The 14551-nt window shown below is 39.8% G+C and overlaps 2 protein-coding genes across 2 annotated transcripts; both read left to right on the top strand.

Moving 5' to 3' along the window:
* The first annotated feature begins 1137 nt into the window (after positions 1–1137).
* LOC308391649 (plasminogen receptor (KT)-like) lies at positions 1138–4269 on the top strand. The gene is made up of 4 exons (XM_080874306.1): positions 1138–1234; positions 2610–2740; positions 2857–2966; positions 3860–4269. Exons 1-4 carry the CDS (start codon positions 1154–1156, stop codon positions 3985–3987), a joined length of 450 nt encoding a protein of 149 aa, XP_080730432.1. The 5' UTR covers positions 1138–1153; the 3' UTR covers positions 3988–4269.
* A 2828-nt stretch (positions 4270–7097) lies between these two features.
* Positions 7098–9219, top strand: LOC308383678 (sterile alpha motif domain-containing protein 3-like; the record flags this gene model as incomplete). The annotated part of the gene is made up of 6 exons (XM_080861742.1): positions 7098–7274; positions 7362–7523; positions 8005–8092; positions 8183–8347; positions 8636–8842; positions 9076–9219. Coding segments are annotated over exons 2-6 (606 nt in total). The 5' UTR covers positions 7098–7274; positions 7362–7521.
* Positions 9220–14551: the final 5332 nt, after the last annotated feature.

Raw genomic sequence — 14551 nt, 5'->3', positions numbered from 1 at the left:
CATAAATTTAAAAACAAATCCTTCAAAATCTGTCTCATCATAATAAATATACATTCAAGTGAACATTAAATTCTCTTACTTTAGGCTTAATTACGCAGAACGTTTGATCAGGAGGACATCAGGTGTTTTAGGAAAGTGATTTGGAGGTATTCATGCCATTTAGGGTCCAGTAGGTGGCAACATTGACCAAAAATTCTCGTCGCAGTCTCACAATTTTTAATCTCCTTTTCACACATTTTTCACACATATCCTGTTAGTCAGACAGCATCTCTGTATGCATGAAGCTGCACCCATGTATCACCTTCATTTAAAAAAAAAAAGGAGCCAGCTATTTTATTACTGTTGACCTTGTAACATTTATCACTTTAAACATAGCACAAGTCTAAAAGCATACCTGATCGGCAATCATAAGATAAAGCTCGTAAGCACTTACCTGTGGAAGTGCTTCAGTATTTATTGCATTTGGCAGTAACTGTGGTTCTAGCTGAAGCATTTACAGTATTTTTGAAGGAGGCGAATTCATCGTCTTATCTGGCAAACATCAATGCCTTTTCCTGTTATTTGTGACCATTTTGTAAACAAATATGCTTCTTAGAGTTGACATTATTAAAAATCGTGAATTGATATAGACATAGATATGATTGTTTATATAATGGTAATTATATTTTATGTAAAAAGGATGGGGAGAGGAAGGAAGGGAAGGGGAAAAAGAGGGGAGGGAAAGGGAAAAGGGGAAAAAAGGAAAAAAAAACTGTCAATGTAAATGAGATATATACTTTGTTGCTTGATTTGAATAAAGAAAAGAAAAAAAAATCCTGAATTGGTGTAAAAGTAAAAAAACAACAACACTTTCCCCTCTTTTTCTCTGGTAAAACCTTTTGGTGGGCTGCAAATACTTCCTCTGTGTAGACAGTAGTCGTGTTGTTATTCGCTAACTTAACGGGAAAGCTTAAAATGAGTTGAGGCTTAAAGCTAAAGCTGAAGTGAAGAGACACTGAAGGCCTGAAGAGGTCACTACATGCTGAAACAAATCCAGTTTGAAGCAGGTGGCTTTTCTAAGCCCGACTCTGGAATTTTGTTTGCTGCTGTGATGAGAGCAGAGCAGCACGTTTGAATGACTGCGTGTTTAATTCACAGAAACGCCAACGCAGCCATGGGTGTCCTGCTGTCCAAATCCATGGATGACAATTTAAAAAAGCAACAAGAATTCATGCTAACGAATGCACGGCTGCAGGTGAGTGAAAGTGCACCCACTCGCACATCACCTCTGACCTCTGCTGTGACATCTTTCACCATCTAGTGAAAGATGGGGAACACTCATGATTCATTTGGCATCAGCACAAAAATGAGAGGGAGATGGGCAGAATATTGAAGGAGCAGAGGCAGTGAAAGTGGATGAGTTCAAATAGCATCCAACCATCCAAAGTAACAGTGGGTGGAGACGAGTGTCAGCGGTAATTTGTGATGGATAGTTGCAGACTGAAAGGAAAGGTTTTCAAGATGCTATGATGTGTGGTTTGGAAAACTGGAGGTGACAGAGTTGAAGATGTTAAGATTTTTTTGTTTGGAGTGACCATGAAGGACATGATTAGGAATGAGTACATCAGAGGGCCATTTCAGGTTGAGCGCTTTGGAGACAAACTAACTAATAATGTGAAACTGGTGGCTGAGCAAAGATGTGCAGTGATCTTTACTTATGTTACGTATTTGTGTATATGGGCATATTGAACTGCTTCATTTTTATAAGATGGAGACCCTGCAGCATCTATGTACTTAGATGCTGGAGTGAGTTTCAGGATAGTTTATTCAAATTTAACATCCTCTATCTTCCATTTACTTCTTTTTTTGTGACCCAGATGAAGCCGTCATGAAAGCTGACCTTTCAGCGAACGTGTCACCCCATTTCCCGTTCCTGCAGCTCATACACATGGTGTGGAGGAGCGGGAAATGCTTTCTTTTCATAAATGCATTCTTCACTCATTCACAACATGGGCCGTTAAAGGGGGACACCCTTAAGTGTGCTCAGACTACTCACTAGTTTGTTTCAGCGGATGCTGGCTTTAAAAGAACAAACACTGTCAATTACAGAAGTCATTCCTGTAATTTCCATTGAACCTAAAGAGTGTACAGCCAAGAGTCGATGTCAGGAGTACGAAACACCCAGATTGTGGAGATGAAAAGTTTGTCACTTCCTCCTTCCCTAGAGCGTAGTGTTTGTAGTTGGCATGTTTACAGCAGTGGATTCCAGGGTTTAGTTTCATGACTTAAAAAAAATTCCAAAGAAACTTCTCAAGCATACATAGAAGTTCAGTCTGTGCTCCCAACTAATCACATCTCTGTTCACGTAATGTACACTTCCTACAAGTTTTTAGGGGCTTTTTTAAAAAGTACTAAGCCTTTGGTGCTTATGGAGATCTCTTTAAACTGTCTGTACTCTCATAAAACAATTAACTGATGAATCAGATGATTATTTACAGCTCTGATCAACAGTAATTGACTGAAATTGATTATAACTGAAAATGAAATCTTACCAGGCAGGGAAAATTTTATTTCATCATTTCTTCTTAATTTATTTTTGTGTGTCTGTGTGCGCGCGTGCATGTGCCCAGATGGAGCGCCAGATTCTGATGCAGAACCAGATGAGAGAGCGGCAGATGGCGATGCAGATCGCCTGGTCCAGAGAGTTTCTGAAATACTTTGGCAGTTTCTTTGCGGTGGCCACAGTGGGACTAACTGCAGGGTGAGATTCTAACACCTCACAAAGATCTGACACAAACACACACAGACTCATCTCTGTGTTGTGCTTTTATCTTTGCAGTTAAATATTGTCTTCTGTTTATCATCATTTTTCTTTAGAGCTATTAAAAGAAAGAACCCAGGCATGCTGGCTCCCATCATACCTCTCAGTTTCATATTTGCCTACCAGATGGACAGCGCCTATGGAACGCTTATTAATCGTATGAGAGGTAAAGCTACACACTTACAGGCATCATCATCTTAAGGAAACCTGTTTAACATTTAAAAAGAGGGTGCACAGACGGGTAAATAAATCCTTATCAAGCATTATATAGTGATTCTTTGCTTTGGTTTTAGAGGATTATTTTACTTTGAACAGCAAAACACAGACTCACTATATCCAGAAAACACAGGCTCTAATATACAGTTAGGTCCATATATATATTTGAATACATGAATAGTGTCTGTTTACCAAAACAATTTCCACTTTCCGCTATGATGGGCATCTATATAATGTGTAGACGCCCAGCTTTCATATGAGAAAATCCACATTCAAATCGGATGAAGGTTTTGGAGTTCCGGCCCCTTAACGTGTGCCCCCCGCTTTTTAAAGGGACAAAAAGTAATTGGACATTTGACTGAAAGGCTATTTCATGGGCAGGTGTGGGCACTTCCTTTGTTATGTCATTATCAATTAAGCAGATAGAAGCCCTGGAGTTGATTTGAGGTGTGGCGCTTGCATTAGCACGATTCAAATGAATACATTTTATTTTATTTGTCCAGTTACTTTTGATGTCCTGAAATGATGGGATTGCATTTTAGTTCTCACATTTTTGTGCAATCTTTTTGTTCAACCCACTGAATTAAGGCTGACAGTCGGCAGTTCAACTGGATCTGAGTTAATTATATTTAAAGTTGTTATATTTAAAATTAATTGTGGTAATGAACAGAACCAAAATGCTAAAAAAGAAAAAGTCTCTGTCCAAATGGACCTTACTGTTTACCAAATAATGCATCTAAATGTTTAACAAATATTGTGTTTAGTTATTCATTAATGACATTTTTAAAAAAGATTGCAGTCACTAATTATACCCATTAAATGTGTTTTTCATGATGTCTTTAGGGGAAGCTGAGAATATCATGGAGACTGAAAATGACCGTCTACAGTTACCTCAAGGGACTCCAACCTTTGAGAGCATAGAGAAGGCCCGCCGTGCTAAAAGCAGCCTCAGCGCCTTCTTGGAGAAATAATGTAATTAGTTATTGTCTAACAGCGTGGTTCCAGAGAGGAGCTGCAGCCACTGTACATTTCGTTTTCAACAAACCACAAAGACGGGGAAGTGGCTCACAAAGAAACCTCAGGTTTAGCTGTCCAAAACATACCCACTCCCTAAACGATACACAACTATACTTTATGTAGCATTAAGGTAAAAGCGGCCTCAGCTCCTTCTTGGAGAAATAATGTAATAATTTATAGAACAAACGTCCTCTATCATGGAAAATTTTAAGGCTCTGCTATTTCTCTCTGTCAGGTTGACCTTATTGAACGAAAGGCTCCTGACTCTTTGGGCTTAAATTGTTAGAAGTTAATGTGTAAAGTTATGTCCTCTTTCATATTTTCCACAGCCATTCAGTGGACTGGAGTGGAGCATATTTCACAGTTTGAGTGTGAGAGGATTCCCCAACAGAGAAACAGTGAAACTAGCAGAGCCAGAGCTCAGCAAAGGCCAGAAATATTAAAGATCCTACTTTGTGCATCCTCAAAACACGCTGGCACTCCATCTTCTTGTGAGCCCTTGAGGGTCGGCCTCTGTTTCCTCCCAAAGTTGTGGGGGCCTGCTGCATCCTCCACATAATATCTGTGTGGCAACACTTGATGTCTACCAAGAAGAAGGAGAGGAGGCGGCACAAGCAGGACAAGCCGAAACAGTTGAAGGCACAGGTGCAGACGGGGAGCTTTCAGGAACCTGTGTCTGAGCCAAACTTGCTGCACAAGTGTCTCCTGAACAGCTACCTGCACGATGTAGTGCTGCAACTGAGACCCGCCGTTTGCCTTTTCTGGTCGGCGAGTGGAGAATCGCACAAGCTGGTCTGCAAAGAGAGCTTTAGGATGCTTCCTCCCACTGTCCACTGCATCGTCCATCCACAGGGTTTGCAGGGCTGGCTCAACCCATGGCTGCCACACCACTAAGATGTTTTCAGAAATATGCAAGCATGCAACAATCATGTTTTACAGTCCTGTGGTCTCAGCCTCAGATGCTTATTAAATCACACAAAGCTCATGTAGAAACAAACAAACGAACAAAATATGTTCTCCTTAATTTCTGTCAACCACACGTTTCCAGCTATCATGGTTGCTAGGCAACCTGGGCAGCGCGACGGAGGCTAGACCGTCCCAACGTTCACCCACTGCTGACCAAACTGTATGCGAGGCACCTGAAGTTCGCTGTGGTAACCAAATTTTACATGCGGAACATGAGGTACCATTGCCAGATCAGCATATACCTGAACCCCGCTTCAGCAGCTGCAGAGGACAGCATAATCAGAATAGCGGTTTAAACCAAGTGTGTGAAATTCTTCACCCTGAACATATACAGCAGCAGCCTTCTGTGATTCAAAGACATCAGCTATGGGAAAATTCAAATCGAGATGCATCAGACCCTGCTGAATCCACGATCCCAGACCTAAGACCTAGTCCCTTGGAAGGGAGAGAAGAACATAATGGGATTCTTCATAGAGGGGTTTCTATCATCAGGAGAGGAACTGGATTTTTAGGACAATCCATTACCACAGTGTCTAACATGTGCAAGTCAGCAATTGTGGCTATTTGTCCCAATAGAGGTACGAGAGAAGAACATTTTTGTACCTATAGGTAAATTTTTTTTTAAATGTTCCCTTAAAAGTACAATACTGGTCTTTAAAAGTCCAGAAATGCCCCTTTAAAGGTTCAATTTGAAATAAAGTACAAATCTGTACCATTTTGACCTGTACTGCAGTGACAGGGGCAGAATGTGGTAATGGGTCAGCATGGGAAAATCTGGATGGGCCTGGTTAATTGTAAAATTCATATGAGATGTGAGTGTGCTCATAAAAGCTACATGTTATAATCAAATCTGTTGGTCCTCTCCTCTGTACGTAAATTATCCTATGATGCAAAGAATATCTGTAACCTACCTTTGTGTAAGTTATGTTAAATTATATTAAAAAACACACACACACAATGACATGCAGGCACAACCAAATGATGTTAAAAAAAAAACTGGTCCATTTCCATTTTATTAAGTTCCAGTTATAATTTTTTAATGTTTTAAATCTTTCAAAAACGTGAAATCATTTTACTGTTATGTTTGGCCATTTACTTTTGTGCTTTTACTACATCCTAGAATTGTTCATTAATTGTGAGGTTTTTATGGAATTTGCAACATCAAGTTAAACCGAGGTTCTTTGGAAGTTAAAATGTCAAGCAGATTTTTATGTTACGGTGACTACATTTTGTAAGTTACAAATATAGTTCGCCAAGACAGCATAACGGTTTCTAAACAACTGCGCATTAATACCACAATGTTGTATTTTCATGTGTCAAGTTCGCAACGCGCATTAATCCCAAAGGCCGAAAAGGCAGCAGCGATGAGTGCTCCGCCTCCGCGCTGACTAGCGTTGACGCAGAAAATGACTCTCAGGGGGTTATCCACGAGGAGCTCCTTAAAAGGTTGATGGAAGAAGGCATTGACGTGTCAGACGACGAGGCGCAAAGATTTACAGTAGAGTTAGCAAAAGTCCGAAGAGGTAGATTTAACATGGGCGAAAGCTAGCAGTTAGCGAAGTTTTAAACAAAGAAAGGTACAAATGTGGACTATTTAGACTGTTGGTGGAATGTTCAACGTCTGTCTGCCCGCCGTATTCGAGTGTTTTATCAATAAATAGTGACGAACCCTGTACAACAATGTAAAAAAATCAATAATTTCTCAAAACATGCTAGTATGTAAATATAGCTATTAACAAAATCGTTTTCTAAGCAAAATTTATAGCATCTAACTTGTTTCCCGCTCAAAGGGATTTTAAACAATGGAAGGCACACATTTGTACCATTCCACCTACTTAGTGGGATTTTCGAATATGAGAGCTGTAAGCTCTGCGCAGGGACACTTACTTACATTTTTATATTACCAGTTAATTTATATTAACAATTAATCAAGAGAATTAATTGTAACTTCCTTTTGGGGAATATAGACAGATTCACAATGATAGCTTATTATTATTATTATTATTGACCATAATGTCACTTTAAAACTAAATTTGAAAATGGTTTTATTTTTATTTCATACTGTACTTTATATTTCAGATAACGATGTAGATGGATTGACGGTAGACTGTGGACTCACTGAGACCATGGTTGCATATCTTTTTGACAAGTCTTTCAAAAAGCAGCTGAAGTTCAGAGACTTCACAAACCGCTACAAGGAAGTCATCATCACTTTACAACCGGTCGACCCATTTGAAGGTACAGTTGAAGGTCCAGTGTCCCAAGCAAACCAGAGGTAAGTTGCGATAAATGTCTAAATTTGCATATGCATTTAAGTGCTTGCAAAATGGCTAGTTAATGCTGTTTTCCTACTGTATTGCAGTTCTATACCTTCTTGCCGTAGACTGCCTGCAGTTATTTCCATTCCAAAATTCCCACAAGATGTCCAGAGTCGCTTGGATCTCAAAGAACCAGTCCAGAAAGAACAGAAGTACCGAAACAAAATAATTGGGACTCTTTATGAAATGCTGTCATAGTACACAATGTAAGGGTTCCTTTCTGAATAATTACATTAATTTCTTAATATTAATATTGCTGTTGTAAGAGAGGCAGAGAACAAATGCTTAGCCCATCTGCCTCCCAATCTGGAGACCAGCGTTCGAGTCTGGCGTGACACACGGTTCCAATGAACTGGCAATAGTGGTAAAACCATACATCCTGTGTCTCCAGACACTGTCTGGACTATGATATCCAAAGTGTTCATTTTCGAATTTGCTCAAGAGTAAATTAATAATTCAGGACTGCAGTCAATTAATTAATGAAGTTTGGGAGAGGTGTGGCTGTTTGTCCACGCCCATTTTTAAAAAATTAAAATCAACTTTAGCTACATTGATTTGACATTGGTCTACAACATACTATTTACGGTAATAACAATATGATTAGAAGAATTGAAGAACAGAAAAGCCCCCAGGAAAGGATAAGAGTAATCAGTGTACTGTCGGTTGTTTTTCTTATGTTTGAAACAGGTACCCAACCCACTCAGACTACATCCAGGTCATCAAAGCCCTGATTGTGAAGTATCCTTTCTTAAGAGATGTACACGGAAATGGTTATGTGAGTACCTCTCCTTTTTTGTTTCTTTTATAGATTATATTAATATAAAGTAAGCATAATTAACTACTTATATACATTTGAAACAACTAGGACACCTGGCACAGCCAACTCAAGAGAAAGTTCAAAGCAGAACGGGCTCCCCTAATCAGCAACGAAGAAGTGAACCGGGTTAAAGAAAAGTTTGTATGCACGCAGAAACATCGGACCACAGAGGAATCGAGCAGCTCCTGTCTGAAGAGACTGAAGCCCTCTCTCGTAAGTCCTCACACCCTCAGCCTCTAAGAGCTAAGGTAACATATAGTCTTATTATGTTCACTGTAAAGCTAAAAGTAAACATTAATTGAAAGAAACATGTTAACAGATAACATTAACATAGAAAAAGGAACTTCACAGTTGATTTAACAAAAGTCAGCTCAACTTGCAATTCCTATTCAACATTTTTGCATTTTTTTCAAAGCATTTGGTGTACAAATTACCGCATTTCGAGTAACATTAACTTATCAGATTTTACTTATGATAATACTGATATCTGCTTTGACAAAGGATTCGTGCTTTGTGGGGGAAGATGCAGCCTCCGTTGATGCTCATATCAAGGTGCTAAATGATCAGCACAAGAAGCTACATCCTGACACAGCACTGGTGAAAGACCGCATGACAAAAAACTTTGCATGGAGACGTCGAGAGGTAGCTGAAGGAATGTGTACTGTGGACCTATTAAAGAGAGATCCATTCCTGGGGACATCTGCAGGGGTAAGAATTGTTAAGATGATTGGGGAAACAGCTAATGATTTTTTTGTCTCTAAATCTGATTATTATTTTCTGTACTAACTGATTAATCAATCTGTTCATTATCTTTAGAATTTTTGTTCAAGGGTTAAAGCACTTTACATTTATCTCCAGTCTGTGTCTTTAAACATGTCAAAAGTTTAAATCCTCAATGTAAAATGTCATTCTTTTGTCTATTCTGCTCTTTTCATTTCCAGTTGTGTGATGAGGTTGATTTAATGCATCCCTGCCAAGACAACATCTGTCGCCGCTTTAGCGAAAACTTCACTGCTGTTCTTCAAAATGTTCTTGCAATAATCATGTTTTACAGTCCTGTGGTCTCAGCCTCAGATGCTTATTAAATCACACAAAGCTCATGTAGAAACAAACAAACGAACAAAATATGTTCTCCTTAATTTCTGTCAACCACACGTTTCCAGCTATCATGGTTGCTAGGCAACCTGGGCAGCGCAACGGAGGCTAGACCGTCCCATTTCACAAGCCTCGCACTTCCGGCCTTAGCGGTCTTTGAGTACACGGCCCTTGAGGACCATTGAGGCTGCGTACTTTAAGGCTGCAGACCCTGAATTGGGATACAGCCATAAAAACCATGAAAAAAATATTGCCGTAATATGAAGCGATAGACTTTTTCATATCGTCATCCATATGTGTCGTTATATCGAACAGCCCTATTTTGAACTCTCCTCGTCCTTTGAGTGCGCAGTCGCCTTTGTTATATAGCAAGGTATCTAGAATGAATAAATATATATCCCGTTCATTTCAATGCGCATGATCTGAGCATGCGCGGAATGACACGGAGCTATTCTTTGATCCTTTGATCTTCTCAAAGGGGAGACTGTGACGTGACGGTCGACCGCACGTCACAGTCTCCCGTGACGGTTGACGTCACCATCTCTGCCACATGAGTCCTTAAATAGAGGTGCTTTAACACAGTTTACCTTTAGGACGGTCGCACGTAGAAAACAGTTTTCATTAATCTTGCGCTTGTAGTTAGCAAATATAAATTAATCACGTCTTTCAATCGTACAATACTGCAAGAATTAAGGAAAGCAATAGAGAACTCGTCATCTGTAAACATGTCAAACTCCGTTTGGGGCGCAATTTGCACTGTGGGCACTTATGCTCACAAAATTATGAGAAAAACGTTGGGATTTGATGACCAACGTTCACCCACTGCTGACCAAACTGTATGCGAGGCACCTGAAGTTCGCTGTGGTAACCAAATTTTACACGCGGAACATGAGGTACCATTGCCAGATCAGCATATACCTGAACCCCGCTTCAGCAGCTGCAGAGGACAGCATAATCAGAATAGCGGTTTAAACCAAGTGTGTGAAATTCTTCACCCTGAACATATACAGCAGCAGCCTTCTGTGATTCAAAGACATCAGCTATGGGAAAATTCAAATCGAGATGCATCAGACCCTGCTGAATCCACGATCCCAGACCTAAGACCTAGTCAAAGAGTCTCAGAACACCATGATGAAATTGTGAACAGAGACAGGCCTCCTTTGGAAGGGAGAGAAGAACATAATGGGATTCTTCATAGAGGGGTTTCTATCATCAGGAGAGGAACTGGATTTTTAGGACAATCCCTTACCACAGTGTCTAACATGTGCAAGTTAGCAATTGTGGCTATTCGTCCCATGTTCTGGAAAATGGTCCAAGAGGTCAGACATTATGTGGCACACATGATGTCACATGCTGTAGGATGTACTTGCGTTTGCCTTTACATTTTATTGTTCTTGGTCAACAAAATTCAAGCTATATTAATTTATTTACTTTCATTTTTAACACAATACCTTTAATTTTCCTCTATGGAAATGGAAAAGGTGAAGACAAACCTAATGTCAGTGCCAACTTTATTTGGCTCTAACTGGACTATGACGATTTTAATAGGGAAATAACTAATAATTGGGGTATAATGGGGTTAATTAGGCTCTTACCATCTCAGTCATGCAAACAACAGTTGAAAACCCAGCCAGTCACGGCAGAAGGCTGCTCCTTCCTGAGCCTGGTTCTGCTGGAGGTTTCTTCCCAACGGGGAGTTTTCATCAGATTGCTGGCCTTGTCTCTAATACTGTAGGGACTACCTTACAGTATTAGAGACAGGCAGCTGTTGTTTGCATTCAAAGCCACATAAATAAACTTTTTTTTTCATTTAACAAGTATATTTGAGGGACCCTCAGCATGTTCAGCATTTTTTCAGCTGTCCATTTTGCTTTTCCAATTTTTCTGTTTAACTTATTACTATTGTGCTAAATCATACTATTTCTGCTATTTCATAAGATTTGTGCTTAATATAGTATTTTCTGCTTTTTATAGGATTTGTGCTTAATATAGTATTTCTGCTTTTTATAGGATTTGTGCTTAATATAGTATTTCTGGTAAATGTAGTATTTATGCTTAATCATACTATTTCTATATATTTCTGCCAGGTCCCCAGCCAGCCAATCATATCTGAGGTCTTCCGTTTCCTCTCTCGTCATATCTCAGTGACGGTTGTACAAAGAGCAATGAAAATCGCAGTCAAAGTACACCAAAGCTGATTCAGCCAGTACAAAAATTAAGCTTCTAGTCCACCTAGTTTTTGAGTTACACAACATTTTGTAACTCCAAAAAACGGCGTTTTTCGCCTCTCACCGCGATCTAATTCTGACTCCTCATCACCCTGTTTTTCAAAGCGGCTCTTCTCTTTCCCAGTGGCGCAGTTGGTAATGACACAGGTCTGCAAGCCAAAGATCGTGGGTTCGATTCCACCTTGGTCAACATGTTTTTTTCCCTACAAATTAATACACTGTCACAGACCAGTAATTCATATTCATCATTTATTACAATTCTGCAAACTTTTATGATTTTACCAGCTTTTCTAATATGGACCTCACATTCTTGTTAACACTCCATGGCACAAATACTCTTCCCTTTAGGCTCTGTGTATGTGTGTGTGTGTATCAATATTTCTCCCATTTTAAAGTATTACTCCTCCATAATTGTATTTCTGTTAAATCAAAGTACTTTTACTACATCTTAGTACTTCTGCTCAATCATAGTATTTCTGCTAAATCATAGTATTTTTGCCAAATCATGATTTTTGTGCCAAATCATAACATTTGTGTTATGTTAAAGTATTACTACTAATTGGAGGAATTTCTGTCATGTTACATGTTACAGTATTAGAGACAGGCAGCTGTTGTTTGCATTCAAAGCCACATAAATAAACTTGAATTCTCAATGAAATGAATGGATTTCATTTGATTCCTTTAACTTCACAGAATCCTTTTACTTCAGTTTTGTCTTCTGCTTCTTGGTAGCAATAATTAAGCTTCTTGCCCCATTCATATGCTCTCCTGTTTTCTCCTAACTGGCATGTCTGACCCGTGGGAGTGCAGACACCACACAGAGAAAGCCTCAGACTTTAAAGCTGGAAACATTTTCAGTGACGTCACAGAACAACGCACCTGCAGTCCACACAGTAGGTGACGTATCATTTAGTTAATCTTATGATTGCCGATCAGGTATGCTTTTAGACTTGTGCTATGTTTAAAGTGATAAATGTTACAAGGTCAACAGTAATAAAATAGCTGGCTCCTTTTTTTTTTTTTAAATGAAGGTGATACATGCGTGCAGCTTCATGCATACAGAGATGCTGTCTGACTAACAGGATATGTGTGAAAAATGTGTGAAAAGGAGATTAAAAATTGTGAGACTGTGACGAGAATTTTTGGTCAATGCTGCCACCTACTGGACCCTAAATGGCATGAATACCTCCAAATCACTTTCCTAAAACACCTGATGTCCTCCTGATCAAACGTTCTGCGTAATTAAGCCTAAAGTAAGAGAATTTAATGTTCACTTGAATGTATATTTATTATGATGAGACAGATTTTGAAGGATTTGTTTTTAAATTTATGATTAAAAAGGAGGTCCAATATTCTAAAACTGTCTGAATTATGTACAGGCTTAATGCAATGACTAAGCACACCTGTGGCTTCTGTGGTTTGGATAAAACTGGGGGCTGCCAAAGTGAACTAATGAATTTAGTATTTTGATGAAATTTTAAAATAAAATGAAATGATGTTTCTCACCTTACGGAGCAATCAGACTCCTGCGTGGACTGACAACCAACTCAAACCACCAGCAAACAATTAGCTATGGCTTGGACTGAACCAAATGATGGGTGAGCACTCAGATGCTCTAATTAGTGCTGTCAAATCCAGAAAAGTGGAAAATAGGTGCATGCTGCAGGTGGGGAAAGAAAGCTTAATTGACAAAACTATTATTGCTACCAAGAATTTCATCATGGTGTTCTGAGACTCTTTGACTAGGTCTTAGGTCTGAGATCCTGGATTCAGCAGGGTCTGCTGCATCTCGATTTGAATTTTCCCATAGCTGATGTCTTTGAATCACAGAAGGCTGCTGCTGTATATGTTCAGGGTGAAGAATTTCACACACTTGGTTTAAACCGCTATTCTGATTATGCTGTCCTCTGCAGCTGCTGAAGCGGGGTTCAGGTATATGCTGATCTGGCAATGGTACCTCATGTTCCGCGTGTAAAATTTGGTTACCACAGCGAACTTCAGGTGCCTCGCATACAGTTTGGTCAGCAGTGGGTGAACGTTGGTCATCAAATCCCAACGTTTTTCTCATAATTTTGTGAGCATAAGTGCCCACAGTGCAAATCGCGCCCCAAACGGAGTTTGACATGTTTACAGATGACGAGTTCTCTATTGCTTTCCTTAATTCTTGCAGTATTGTACGATTGAAAGACGTGATTTATTTATATTTGCTAACTACAAGCGCAAGATTAATGAAAACTATTTTCTAGGTGCGGCCGTCCTAAAGGTAAACTGTGTTAAAGCACCTCTATTTAAGGACTCATGTGGCAGAGATGGTGACGTCAACCGTCACGGGAGACTGTGACGTGCGGTCGACCGTCACGTCACAGTCTCCCCTTTGAGAAGATCAAAGGATCAAAGAATAGCTCCGTGTCATTTCGCGCATGCTCAGATCATGCGCATTGAAATGAACGGGATATTTATTTATTCATTTTAAATACCTTGCTATATAACAAAGCGCGCACTCAAAGGACGAGGAGAGTTCAAAATAGGGCTGTTCGATATAACGACACATATGGATGACGATATGAAAAAGTCTATCGCTTCATATTACGGCAATATTTTTTTCATGGTTTTTATGGCTGTATCCCAATTCAGGGTCTGCAGCCTTAAAGTACGCAGCTTCAATGGTCCTCAAGGGCCGTGTACTCAAAGACCGCTAAGGCCGGAAGTGCGAGGCTTGTGAAATGGGACGGTCTAGCCTCCGTCGCGCTGCCCAGGTTGCCTAGCAACCATGATAGCTGGAAACGTGTGGTTGACAGAAATTAAGGAGAACATATTTTGTTCGTTTGTTTCTACATGAGCTTTGTGTGATTTAATAAGTATCTGAGGCTGAGACCACAGGACTGTAAAACATGATTGTTGCATGCTTGCATATTTCTGAAAACATCTTAGTGGTGTGGCAGCCATGGGTTGAGCCAGCCCTGCAAACCCTGTGGATGGACGATGCAGTGGACAGTGGGAGGAAGCATCCTAAAGCTCTCTTTGCAGACCAGCCTGTGTGATTCTCCACTCGCCGACCAGAAAAGACAAACGGCGGGTCTCAGTTGCAGCACTA

This window comes from Rhamphochromis sp. 'chilingali' (genome assembly GCF_963969265.1).
Source record: "Rhamphochromis sp. 'chilingali' genome assembly, chromosome: 2".
Taxonomy (NCBI): domain Eukaryota; kingdom Metazoa; phylum Chordata; class Actinopteri; order Cichliformes; family Cichlidae; genus Rhamphochromis; species Rhamphochromis sp. 'chilingali'.
The sequence above is the reverse complement of the archived record's forward strand: the minus strand, read 5'-3'. Positions and strand labels throughout refer to the sequence as shown.

Coding starts and splice junctions, on each gene's coding strand:
- LOC308391649 (XM_080874306.1), top strand. CDS start 1,154: ATGGGTGTCCTGCTGTCCAAATCCATGGATGACAATTTAAAAAAGCAA. Junction 1,235..2,609: donor TAACGAATGCACGGCTGCAG/GTGAGTGAAAGT, acceptor GCATGTGCCCAG/ATGGAGCGCCAGATTCTGAT. Junction 2,741..2,856: donor ACAGTGGGACTAACTGCAGG/GTGAGATTCTAA, acceptor ATTTTTCTTTAG/AGCTATTAAAAGAAAGAACC.